Genomic DNA, 12,312 nt, shown 5'->3' with positions numbered 1-12,312 from the left:
TTAGCCCATTCCCCCTCATCCTATCGCCAGGCGCATGGGCGAATAGAGCAATCCCCACCTCACTACAGCCTCCTTTAAGGTACCAACAAGTCAAAGTGCAGGGTGCTGCACCTGGGACAGGGCAATCCCAGACATGAGTACAGAGTGGGAGAAGAACGCATTGAGAGCAGCTCTGCAGAGAATGATTTGGGGGTTTTGGTGGATAAAAAGCTCGACATGATGCAGCAGTGTGCATTTGCAGCCCAGAAGGCCAACTGCATTCTGGGTTGCATCAACAGAGGGGTGGGCAGGAGGTCGAGGGAGGTGATTGTGCCCCTCTACTCTGCCCTTGTGAGGCCCCTCTTGGAGTACTGTGTCCAGGTCTGGAAACCCCAGCACAAGAAGGATGTGGAGCTGTCAGAGTGGGTCCAGAGGAGGGCCACAAAGATGGAGCCCAGCCTGGGCTGCCTGTGCTGTTGGGGTCAGTGTTTCCTGGGGATTTGCAGCAATTTGCCATATGCAGCTGGTTGAAAATCCTGTCCGACTGTTGCTTTCTGGGAAGGCACAGAGGGGCTGTAAGGAGGTTGGGATCCCCTGCACTGCCCCCAGTCATTCATGGAGATGGTGCCAGGTCGTGATCTAATGTCTCCTCACCCCGACAGCGTTGAAGTCTGCTGCCTACATTGGGTTCACAGGTGAGACGGGGCTGGGGAGCTCCTTGGGGCCCGGCTCCACTAGCAGAGCAATCACACAGGGCAGGGGCATTCTGGGCATGCCAGGCCAACCGCAGGGACCCAGCAGGGACAAGGGGATGTCATGACCAGGCAGTTGCTGGCTGGGAAGGCACTGCCAGGAGGGTGCCTGTGGCTCTTCACAGGCCACAAGGACCTGGGGCTGTTGTCCGCCCTGGGCAGCTCCAGCTGTGGTGGCCCATCTGGTCTGGGCTCATGCCCTAGCACACTGTCTGATGGGCCCATTCTGTCCCATGGTGCCCCTGGCAATGCTCTCCCTGCAGAATGGAACAGGCAGGGTGTGGGCAGGGAGTAGCTGGAGAACCTCAGGTGTCTCAGCCATTGTGGTGCCACCATCCACCTGGAAGACACGGGCACAGTGCTGCGCTGCACTGGGGCATGGGGCAGGGGCTGCCCTAGGGACCTTCATCCTGCTCATGCCTCTCCCTGGTGGAGGTCCTGTCCCTGGCTGTCATAGTCCCTCTGCTTTGTGTCATCTGCAGTGGGTGCTGACTTTTGAGATCTTCATCCCACTGGTGCTCTTCTTCATCCTCCTGGGACTGCGACAGAAGAAGCCAACCATCCCTGTGAAGGAAGGTGAGTGTGATCTGGTGGTGCCTGGGACACGCATACCTGGGGGCAGTCTAGGCCCTCCCCTCCCCCCACAAGGCACTGGAGAGCTTTTCCAGCAGCTGTCCCCAGGAACAGCCTGAGGCTTAGGAGGACACTCTGATAGCTGGCAGGGACCCAGAGGAGCCTTTTGGGGACATAGGTTAGGGGAGGGGCTGCAGACAAGTGCTGTTGCAGAAGATGGGCCGGAGAGCAATAGGACTTCTTTGCCAAGGGAGCTTCCTGGAGCTGGCCAGGACCAAGCAGCCTTCAGATGCCATCAGCAGGGACATCTTATCTCTGCCCCAAGGCATTCGTGGGACAGAGGGGTGGTGGGGCTGGGTGGTTCTGGGAGAGCTGCAGTGCCCCCAAGCACCAGGGGAGCAGCTGGAAGGCTCTGGGAAGGGACAGGGGGATGTGCTCTGTGTGCAGATCCTTTCATTGCTTCAGGGGGACTCTGGGGCTTGCTGGGGCCAGGGTGAGGCCAGAAAATTGATGGGGCAGGAGCTCAGGGTGTCCCGGAGATGCACAGCTGGAGCTCCATGGGTACCCTGCTGTCAGGAGGAGGTAGCAGTGCAGAGCTTGTCTGGCCTTTGTGTGGCAGCAAGATGCCTCAGAAGATGCCTCCCTGGGCAGGTGCCTTCCATGGGTAGAGGGACAGATGCCTCAGGGCAGCACAGCAGAGCCAGGGGAGGCGCCGGCAGCTGGTAGCCATGGCCCAGTGTGACAGTGATCTGAACACATGCTGGTGAGGGAGAGCCCAGCTGAGGAGCATAGGGGATGAGCTGAGGGTGGCCGGCGCTGCCCCGATTCCTGCCCTGGTGCTGATATGTGCTCTGTGTTGTGTTTTTTGGTTTGGTTTTTCTTTCTTTTCTCTCACATTTTCTTTTTCTTTCCCACCATCACCCCTGCCCGCCTGCCCTCCATGCCTCTACTGCATGCTCCAGTCTGTAAGTTGGTTGGATGGGTGGGTGCCTCTCCCCTTCCCCTGCCATTGCCAGCAAAATCTTTTGGGGAGAAAGAGACCAGTTTGGATCAGCTCACTCTGGCCTAATTAGCACCTCTGTAACCTGTTGCCTTCCTTCTCCCTCCTTGGCTGGTGAAGATGAGCTTGGGCAGTGCAGTGTGGCCCTGCCTGACTACCTGCATTGTGCCAGCCACCTGTGGCCCTCATGGCCCTGGCCCCCGCTGTTGCTGACCAGCCCAGGCCAGCTCCAGACACTGCCTCTAGTGTGTTTTCCTTGCTGAGGCTGAGTTTAGCAGGTGCTGGGGCCACTCATGGCTGTGACCTTGGCTGGTTGGGCTACAGAGAGCATGCCAGGCCTGGCAGAGGCCCCTCTCTCCCATCTTGTTGCCTCTCTCCTGGGGCAAACCCTGCTGCCTGCAGGCTCCAGCGCAGCTCATGATCGCCCAGTTGTGCCTGTGTCCCACCGGCTGTCCCCAAAGCAGCCAGTCTGGAGGCATCTCTGGTCCCCTGCCACCAGGTCCCTGTCCCAGTCCCTTGCAGCTGGGACGGAGCTGGGACACAGCACTAGCAGAAGGAACCAGAAGGACAGCAAGAAGTCACCCAGATGCTAGTGTTGTCACCTCACCGTGGCACAGCTTCCAGCGTGGAGCCCATCTCAAGCAGGCTGTTGGCCCATCTATCTATGCCGGGCCATGTCTGCCCTGGGCTGTCCCCATTTGTGCCCAGAAGCCCGTCTTCACCAGCTCTCCTGTCACAACTGTGTTAACAGCACTGACCCTCCTCTAACCAGGGGCACTGGTGGGTAAAGGGCTAACCCCACCCAGCCCTGCCAGGTGCTGCCCAGTGACAGCCTTTGGTCCCCTTCAGGAGGGATCCGTGGAGGCTGCTGTGCTTGCCCTGCCCAGGGAATGAGGGGGAAAGGCTGCGGCTGATGAGGGCTCAATCCTGTCTGGGAGTGAACATTTTCTGCCTCCTCACTGCTCCTCATTTTCTCCATCTCCCCCCTCACCGTGTCTCCATTTCTCACCTCCATCAGTCTCACGTCGGGGCAGCCAGGTGGGGAGGAGGATGGGTCTCAAGAGGGGCCCTGGCCTGTGAGTGACAGCTCCTCCCTGTTGTATTCTTCCTTCTTCTCTTCCTCTGGAAATGCAGTAGTGCCTCTGAGGTTACTAACAAGGGCGGCCAAGAGGCCAGGGGAAGTTGGTGGCACTCCAGTGGGCAAGTGTCAGAAGTCAGCGCCATCCTGGGGCTGAGTGGCCACCATCATCTGGGGGGGGAATGGGCACAGGCAAGGTGGCACAAGCTGGGGTGGCTGTGGAGGTGGGCATGATTTGCCCCCAGCCCCAAGGGGGTGCCAGCAGGGACAGGCTTGGTGGCCATGCAGGAAGGCTGCAAACTTCTGACCTTGGCTGTCCAACGTCCCCTGGGGCTCGCAGGGCGCACCAAGTGCTTCTCTCTGAACTGAGTGTCTGTCTCTCTGGTGGCCCCTGCCTCTCCTTTTTCCTGCCCCTGCCTTCCCCTGCCTCTTCTGTGCTCTCTCACTGGCTCCAGCTTTCTACACGGCGGCCCCACTCACCTCGGCTGGGATCCTGCCTATCATGCAGTCCCTGTGTCCCGATGGCCAGCGTGATGAGTTTGGCTTCCTGCAGTACTCCAACTCCACGTGAGTCACTCTTGCTGCACTGTTCTTGGTTCTGCCCATGTGCACACACACATGGACATGCACATATGTACACATGCATGCACACATGCCTGCATGCATGTACACACATGCACATGTGCACAGCATGCCTGTTCTCACACTGGCAACATCCCCCTGGGGAAGGTGCAGAAGCACGCATCATCTGATGCATTTGTGCGCAGAGTCCCTTGTCCCCCGGGAGCAGGGGAAATCTCAGCCCATCTCCCCTGCACTTGCAGCATCCCAGGTGCCTTGCACTGTGCTGGGAGGAGGTGGCCCTGGGGACACCTGGAGGTGCTGCAGCTCTACTCTGCATCCCTGGCACATGTTTAGGCTCAGTGCAGGCGAGTGCAGCAGCATGAGGCCATGCTGTCTGGGTGCTGCAGTTCCTGAGGGGCCCTTCCCCCTGGGCAATGTGTGTTCCATCCCTGAAGCTGCAGTAGTGCTGTGCTCCCTACAGGGTGACACAGCTCCTGGAGCACCTCAGTGAGGTGGTGGAGCAGAGTAACTTATTTGACCCAGACCACCCGGGCCTGGAGGAGGAGCTGGAGTCCCTGCGTCGGCGCCTGGAGGCCCTCAGCAGCAGCGAGCCCAGCTCCATGGAGACCCACTTCAGCAGCCAAGCAGGTAGGCTGTGCCCTGCCAGGGATGGAGGTGTTTCTTCACGGGGTGCCCAGCAATGTGGCAGTGCCCTGCCACTGCCCCTCCTGGCTGCATGCTATGAGATGTCCATGCGTGGGGCCAGGCTGTGTCCCCTCTGATCATGGGCTGCTCTGACCTCCTGCTTTGCTCCTTGCCAGGGTCTGGCTTCACACTGGGGTGGGCAGCCAAGGACCAGGGTGAGCTGCAGCGCTTCCTCATGCAGAACCTGTCCCTCCCCAACGACACGACTGAGCTCCTCTTGGGCTCCAGCATTGACCTGCGGGAGGTGGGTGATGGCATGGGGGTTGCAGGGTGCTGCACTGCAGCAGCGGGCAAGTGCGTCCCAACCCAGACTGAGCCCTGAGTGCCAGATCCATGGGGTGGGGGCCAGTGGGCACCCAGCAGGGACTCATCCTACCCTATGCCAGGGCACTGCTGGGCAGTGGGGTCCTTCTGCTCCTAGCATGCTCAGCAGCCTTTTCCCGTCCCTGGTGCAGGTATATCACCTGTTGTTTGGGTCCTCTCCTTTGGCACCAGACAATGTCCATGAACAAGACCTGTGGGATCAGTTTGGACCCAGTGACAAGATCTCACAGCTGGAGGTGAGGAACGTGCAGGGGATGCGGTGGGGCACAGCTCGTCCTCCACATCCCCTCTGCACTGGCCTGCCTAGCTCTGCCGTGCATGCAGGATGGTTTAGAGTTATCTGTCCAGTCAGAGGGGATGTGATGGGACATTTTCGGATGTTCAGAGCAACAGTAAGGTCACCTGGCTCCCATTGTGGTGCTGCCACCGATTCCCCAAGTGCTTTGAGGTGGGCCAGTGCCCACAACTCAGTTTGCCATGGCAATGGGTGGTGGCATTGCCTGGAGGAGAGGAGGAAAACATTACCCCCTGTGGCCTGGGATGCTCTTGGCTGTGAGGACTGAACCTCATGCCCTGCCAAGGATGGTGCTCCACCAGATCTGCATGCCCCCTTTTTCTTTCCCCTCTGTGAAAACTCTGGATGTGGGTGCTGTGGGGCCATTCACATGTGCTTGGGATGGAGGGAGACACTGGGGAGCCCCCACACTCCCAGACACCCTCTTTGGTCCTCTCCTAGAAGAGCCTTCCCAGCAGCTGGAGAAGCCTGCGGGAAGGGCTGGTCCACAGCGCGCTGCGCAACCCCTCCACAGCCCTGCAGAGGCCAGCGTTGCTCCGCCTGCTCTCTCAGGCCCTGGGCCTTGCCAGTGCCACCACAGCACCTTCAGGCTCCTACAGCCCCCAGGCCTTTGTCACGGAGATGGAGGTGAGTGCCTGGCTGGGGTGAGGAGGGGCATGGCTGCGGTGCCCTCAATGGGGCAGCTCAGCCACAGCTCCCTGCCCTGCAGGGTGTTCTCTTCACAGCACCAGTGCTGGAGCAGCTGACGTGCGAGCATAGCTCTGGGACGCTGCGCCGCCTCCTGCGTGTGGCCCCAAGCCAGCAGCCGCTGCTGCAGGCATACCGGGCGCTGGTGTGCAATGGCAGCCGGGCAGCCCGCGAGGAGCGCTTCACCCTGCTGGCTGCTGAGCTGCGGGACCAGCTGGATGTCCCCAAGATCATCAGCAGGGTGAGAACAGAACGGGGTTGGGGCATGGCTGCAGGAGCTGGCGAGTAGTGGGGCTGGCAGCTGTGGCTCTGGGGTGTAGGGTGAGCCATGGGGCAGGGCTGTGTCCCAAACTGCTCTTCCCTAACTGCTGGGGGCTGCATTGGGATGCTTTGCCAGCCCTGGTTTCTGTGACATGCTTCAGTACATGGCCTGGCCCCTCCTTACCCCACATGGGCATCTCCCCTGTCTAACTCCAAGGCCTGCTGGGGATGGTCCTCACATCTCCAGTGTGACCCCAGATGACGTCCCCCTGCTGGCACCCACTCTGGCACTGCCTGTTGGATGTGATGAGGGGCAGCGCTATGCTGGGTGTCCATAGCATCCTCACAGAGTGTCCCAGCAGGGTCTGCACCTTTCTTTCCCTGGTGCCTACAATGCCCTTGGGAGCACAGCTTATTGAGGCTGTGTCTGAGGTCCCCCTCCTCGTTCCATCCTTGTCTGGCAGACACTTCTCACAGGTTCCCCAGCAAGACCCTGCCAGTACTTGGCTGTGCTCCTACTGTCTGATTGCTGTGGATGCAATATGATGAGTCTGGGACACAGCTCCAACCTTTTAACCAAGAATGGGGACGTCATCACTTGGAATCCCCCTTAATCCCCTTCTTTTGGCAGCGGGCGAGCAGGGCCCCTTTGCTTCAGCACCCTGGCTGTGAGTAATCCTCTTGCCTGCTTGTCTTCACAGCTGCAACTGGATGAGGTGAACAGCACGGCAGCCCAACACCGGCTCCGCACCCTCCTAGAGGACCTCATGGAGATGGAGAAGGTTCTCCACGACATGGACATCCTCTCAGCACTGGCCAGGCTCCTGCCCAGGGGAGCCTGCACCAGCAAGGCTCCACCACCTACCGCCAACAGCACTGGCTGGGCCAGTGCTAATGCCACAGCCAGCAATGCCACGGTGGAAGAGGAGGGTGCCAGGGGGGACCTGGCTGGTGGTGACAACCCCCAGGGGCAGTTCTCAGCCTTTGTGCAGCTTTGGGCTGGTCTGCAACCCATCCTCTGTGGCAACAACCGGTAGGAGTCCCATGAGGAGAATGGGGCCAGGGAACTGCCTGAGCTGTGAGCTCCTTTCCTGGGGCAGGGTGCAGGGGAGCCCACCTTGCTTCTGCCAACGGTAAAGGGGCAGAATTGTCCCTCAATGAGTGTGCAGGATGTGGGTGCCACACCACGTCCTTGTGCCGCTGCCACAGGAAACTTCTCGCGCCAGGCAGCACTGTGGCAGCACCTCACTGGCATAGGATTCAGTGGGAAATCTGCCACAGGGCTGCCTGCAGGGAGGGATACTGGGGTTGGAGTGGAGTTTGCAGCCTGGACTATGTTTGCAGGACAATTGAACCTGAGGCACTGAAGCAGGGCAACATGAGCTCTCTGGGTTTCACCAGCAAGGAACAGCGAAACCTAGGACTCCTCGTACATCTTATGACCAGCAACCCCAAAATTCTTTACGCTCCTGTGGGTACCGAAGTGGACAAGGTCATTCTGAAGGTGAGGGCTTCAGCTCATGAGGGTGCAGAGTCCAGGACCATTTTGCTTCCTCTCCCACTAGCCCAGTCCACAAGGGACATCCATGCCCAAAGGAGCTCAGGAGGGCTGGGGGGCTGGAGTTGAGCAGGCAGGAGGGATCCAGGTGCCAGCAAGCACCTGCAGGGCAGTGGGCTGGTACCTCCATGGCTGCTAGGGTGGAGTGCAGCACTGTCCTGGAGAGCAGTTAACCCAGCATTTTCCCACAGCATGACCTTCTGCCCCACAGGCCAACGAGACCTTTGCCTTTGTGGGCAATGTCACCCACTATGCCAAGGCATGGCTGAACATATCACCTGAGATCCGGGCCTACCTGGAAGAGGGCAGGCTGCAGAGACGTATCCGCTGGCTCCAGCAGGTAGGGTAGTGCTGTGGGGACTGAGCCTGCCTTAGGTTACTGCCCCATGGGCTGGAAAGGGGTGTCTTGCCCCCAGGCACCCCTTAGCTTCTACGCGTAGAGTGCTCAGGTGCTACTTGGATGCCTACCCTGCTCTTGCCCTGTGCAAGGCAGATGCTGTCTTGCTGTCCACAGGAGGAGCATTAGGAAAGGGTTGGTCTCATCTGTGTCCACAGGGAGGGCAGTGCTGAGTGGCAGGGGTATCCCAGCTTCTGTCCTCCATGTCTTCCTCCCTGTTGCAGTTCACCACTGACCTCCACAAGCACCCAGAGATCCTGAATGTCTCCGAAAATGACCTTCTCCGCAACTTGCTCAATGGCAACTTCTCACTGCCCAATGCCAGTGTCCTGCTCCAGCAGCTGGACACTATTGATAATGCTGCCTGTGGCTGGGTCCACTTCATGGCCAAGGTGAGACTGCACCCATCTGTGGACATGCAGGCGCTTGGAGCAGTACCCACCACCAACAGCTGGGCTCTGCAGGGCCAAAGAGGGGTCAGATCTGCTCAGATCTCCTTCAGGCCATATGTTGGGAGACCTAGAGAGGAGACGATGGCTTCTCTGGTGTCACGAGCTTTGGGGGAAATGTGAGCGGTGGAGGTGCCCATCTGCTGGGTTCAGGTCACTTTTGTGGTCACTGTGGGGGGCACATGCCATAGAGGGGGTAAGGGGTCCATGACCAGAACCATGAGGTGTGATGGGATCTGCCTGGCCTTCCCCTCCTACCAGGTCAGTGTGGACATCTTCAAGGGCTTCCCAGATGAGGAAAGCATCGTCAACTACACACTGAACCAGGCCTACCAGGACAACGTCACAGTCTTTGCCAGTACGTCCCTTGGGAACCAGCTTCTTTGCAGGGGTCCCTGTAGCCATGGCTGAAGCCATCCCCCAGGCCTGGGGCCACTGGCTTTGGGACATGCTGCCTTGTGCATGTGTTGGGTGGATGAGTGGATCAAGTGTGCCATCTCTCTCTTTGAGTACCTTGCTTCTCCCTCTGCTTTGTGCATAGATCCTGGCTGAGCCCCTACAAGCACAACTCCCTGCCACTGTCCTGGCTTGCCCACCACGGGTGCCTGTAGTCAGTGTGACAAAGGGACATGAGCACCATTCTTGGCCATTGTAGTCCTCGTCTCGCCCTCTGCTGCTACATGCTGAGCCCGGGGTCCTGGCCATCCCCGCATCCCTGCCTGTCACTGTGGGCTGGCCGGTGTGGCCATCTCCTGCAGTGCCACCAGGCTCTCCGCCTCTCCACTGCCCACAGGTGTGATCTTCCAGACCAACAGGGATGGCTCACTGCCCCCGCATGTCATGTACAAGATCAGGCAGAACTCCAGCTTCACGGAGAAGACCAACGAGATCCGGCGTGCATACTGGCGGCCCGGACCCAACACTGGTGGCCGCTTCTACTTCCTCTATGGCTTTGTCTGGATCCAGGGTGAGTACCAGCTCCTTGCCCCACCATGCTCCCCATCCCTGCCCATACTGCCCACTCAGCCTGGCCTCTCCTACTCCCCAGACATGATGGAGCGTGCCCTCATCAACACTTTTGTTGGCCATGATGTGGTGGAGCCTGGCAACTATGTGCAGATGTTCCCATACCCATGTTACACCCGGGACGAGTGAGTAACACCCATGTGGGCATGACCTTCTCTCCTGCCCGTTGGGCAGTCCAAATTGGCCAGGACACTTCAGCTGGGGAACAGGGACAAGTCTGGGGGCTGCTGACATCAGGAGTGATGAGCAACCAGTTATGCCCTGTGGCTTTGACCACCAAGCTAAGCAAGCAGCAAGCGGGGGAAGGATTTTTTTTCCTCAGTTCATAGTTCAAGTGAGGAACTCGTGGCTGCAGGGTATGGTGACAGGACGAGGGGGAATGGGCTAAAGTTGCGCCGGGGGAGGTTTAGGTTGGATATTAGGAAAAACTTATTTACTGAAAGGGTTGTTAGACATTGGAATGGGATGCCCAGAGATGTGGTTGAGTCACCATCCCTGGAGGTCTTTAAAAGACGTTCGGATGTTTAGATGTTTAGTGATATGGTTTAGTGAAGGACTGGTTAGTGTTAGGTCAGAGGTTGAACTCAGTGATCTTGAAGGTCTCTTCCAACCTAGATGATTCTGTGATTCTGTGTCTCAGAGACTGGATTACTTGGGGGAATAGGAGAAGTTTGGTAAATGGGTGGCACATGCATCTGTTAGTGGTTCTTAAACACAAAGGTCTGGATGAAGTACCTTGAGAAGTCCAATACCCACCAGCCCTCTAGGGCAGGAAGATGCAGGGGGTCCTGTCCATAGCAAGGCAGGCAGTGCACCGGGCCAAGTCTGTGCAGCTGCTGCAGGCCTGCCTGCTGGGACCTAATAAACTGACAGCAGGCTTTCCTATGGACACATTGGAGAAGCTCTGAAAAATGCCTCCCCTCCCCATGTCTCAGATTTCTCAGGTATCAAGTAGAGATGGGAGCAGTACCTCTTGCAGATCATCGAGGAGCTGCTGAGGGCTGCAGTAGTCCCCAGGTGGTGGGAGAGCAGCTCTGCTGCCCTGTGGCCTGTCCCCAGGGCCTTCCCAAGTTCCTGTGGTGGTGCCACCATCCAGCTCCCCCCTCTCTTCCTGTACCCCACCAGCTTTCTCTTCGTCATCGAGCACATGATGCCCCTGTGCATGGTGATCTCCTGGGTCTACTCAGTAGCCATGATGATCCAGCATATTGTGACCGAGAAGGAGCATCGCCTGAAAGAGGTGGGGTTGATGGGGGAGATCTGTGAGGAGGAGCTGGTGTCTCCTCTGTCTAGCTGCCTGGCTGCACAGGGCATGCCAGGTGCTGGGACTCATCCCTCTTGCCAAGTCACCCCTCTGTCACCCTGTAGCAATTCCTAGACAGCAGCAGCCCAGGACCCGGCTTGGCCCAGAGCTGCCTGCAAAGGGGAGAGCTCTGCAGAAATTGAGAGTGTGCTCAAGCTGCCAGGCACAGTGCCAGGCTGAGCTGGCCAGTGTCTCAGAGAACTGCTGCCAGCAGCCAGGGCAGCCTGTGGGGAGAGCACTGACCCCAGCTCAGCCTGTGGCCCTGCTGCTCCAAGCCCTGCCACATACTGGGACACAGCCTGGCACTGCCAGGGTAGGGCAGCCCACTGCCAAACCCCTGGCTCCATCTACATCCTGGTGCCCCAGGCACAGATCTCAATCCCAAGGTTCTGCCATGGCTCGTCTCTGGGATGAACTGCTTTTCCTGAGCATCTCTGTCATGAGCTCTGGTTAGAGCTAGAGGCAGCTGAGCCTGCAGTCACCCTGTCTTGGGGTGCTGTGGTCTGGCCACTCCCCTCGGTGCTGTCCTTTGCTCTCCCAACCCCAGCAAGTGACAGGCTCAGAGATGCACAGGGTAGCGAACAGCCTAGCTGAGCAATGCAAGTCTTGCAGGTCATGAAGATGATGGGCTTGAACAATGCAGTGCATTGGGTGGCTTGGTTCATCACCGGCTTCGTCCAGCTCTCCATCTCAGTCACAGCACTCACTGCAATCCTGAAATATGGCAAGGTCCTGATGCACAGTGACGTCCTCATCATCTGGCTCTTTCTCGCCATCTATGCTGTGGCCACCATCATGTTCTGGTGAGCAGCCTGGTTCCCTCCATGGAGTCAGGGGGTACCAGCAGTGCCAGGTCCCTGGCAGGGTGTCCTTGTGCCATGGGGTGATGGTGCTGGGAGCTGTATGGTAAAGGCTGGTGGAGCAGTACAGGTTCCCCCCAGCCTATTTGAAGGGTAGTTTACCACTTCAACACCAATGAAATCAGACAGTGTGGGGAAAGCCCTGGTGGAGCAGGATCTGGGGCTGGGCACTGGAGGGTCCCTCCATCCTTGGCAGGGGGAGCTCAGCATTCACGTCCCTGGGGGGAAGGTGGTGCTGGGTGTGGGAGAGGGGGATGCCCAGGTGGGGCAGAGCTTCTCTGGTTGTGGGGTCACCTTTGTCTTGCAGCGGGGCTGGTGAGGTGACACTGTCTTCCCTACAGTTTCCTGGTGTCAGTGCTCTACTCCAAGGCCAAGCTGGCTTCTGCCTGTGGAGGCATCATCTATTTCCTCAGCTACGTGCCCTACATGTACGTGGCCATCCGGGAGGAGGTGGCGCATGACAAGATCACGGCCTTTGAGAAGTGCATTGCGGTGAGTTGG

The 12,312-nt window shown here is 58.7% G+C and overlaps 1 protein-coding gene across 8 annotated transcripts in view; it reads left to right on the top strand.

The window, feature by feature from the left end:
- Positions 1-12,312, top strand: part of ABCA2 (ATP binding cassette subfamily A member 2) — a 41,963-nt gene that overhangs the window by 10,564 nt on the left and 19,087 nt on the right. For 5 of the 8 annotated variants that reach the window (XM_068657321.1, XM_068657322.1, XM_068657323.1 and 2 more), the window contains exons 2-18: positions 1,214-1,307; positions 3,838-3,949; positions 4,428-4,594; positions 4,768-4,895; positions 5,107-5,211; positions 5,712-5,897; positions 5,965-6,198; positions 6,920-7,251; positions 7,563-7,722; positions 7,988-8,116; positions 8,398-8,565; positions 8,884-8,980; positions 9,416-9,589; positions 9,671-9,773; positions 10,774-10,888; positions 11,564-11,754; positions 12,153-12,303. In XM_068657321.1, coding sequence (XP_068513422.1) covers positions 1,214-1,307; positions 3,838-3,949; positions 4,428-4,594; positions 4,768-4,895; positions 5,107-5,211; positions 5,712-5,897; positions 5,965-6,198; positions 6,920-7,251; positions 7,563-7,722; positions 7,988-8,116; positions 8,398-8,565; positions 8,884-8,980; positions 9,416-9,589; positions 9,671-9,773; positions 10,774-10,888; positions 11,564-11,754; positions 12,153-12,303 — 2,646 coding nt within the window. The remainder of the gene's footprint in view (positions 1-1,213; positions 1,308-3,837; positions 3,950-4,427; positions 4,595-4,767; positions 4,896-5,106; positions 5,212-5,711; positions 5,898-5,964; positions 6,199-6,919; positions 7,252-7,562; positions 7,723-7,987; positions 8,117-8,397; positions 8,566-8,883; positions 8,981-9,415; positions 9,590-9,670; positions 9,774-10,773; positions 10,889-11,563; positions 11,755-12,152; positions 12,304-12,312) is intronic. The other 3 variants (XM_068657318.1, XM_068657320.1, XM_068657317.1) reach the window with 2 other exon arrangements.

This window comes from Anas acuta, chromosome 20 (genome assembly GCF_963932015.1).
Source record: "Anas acuta chromosome 20, bAnaAcu1.1, whole genome shotgun sequence".
Taxonomy (NCBI): domain Eukaryota; kingdom Metazoa; phylum Chordata; class Aves; order Anseriformes; family Anatidae; genus Anas; species Anas acuta.
The sequence above is the reverse complement of the archived record's forward strand: the minus strand, read 5'-3'. Positions and strand labels throughout refer to the sequence as shown.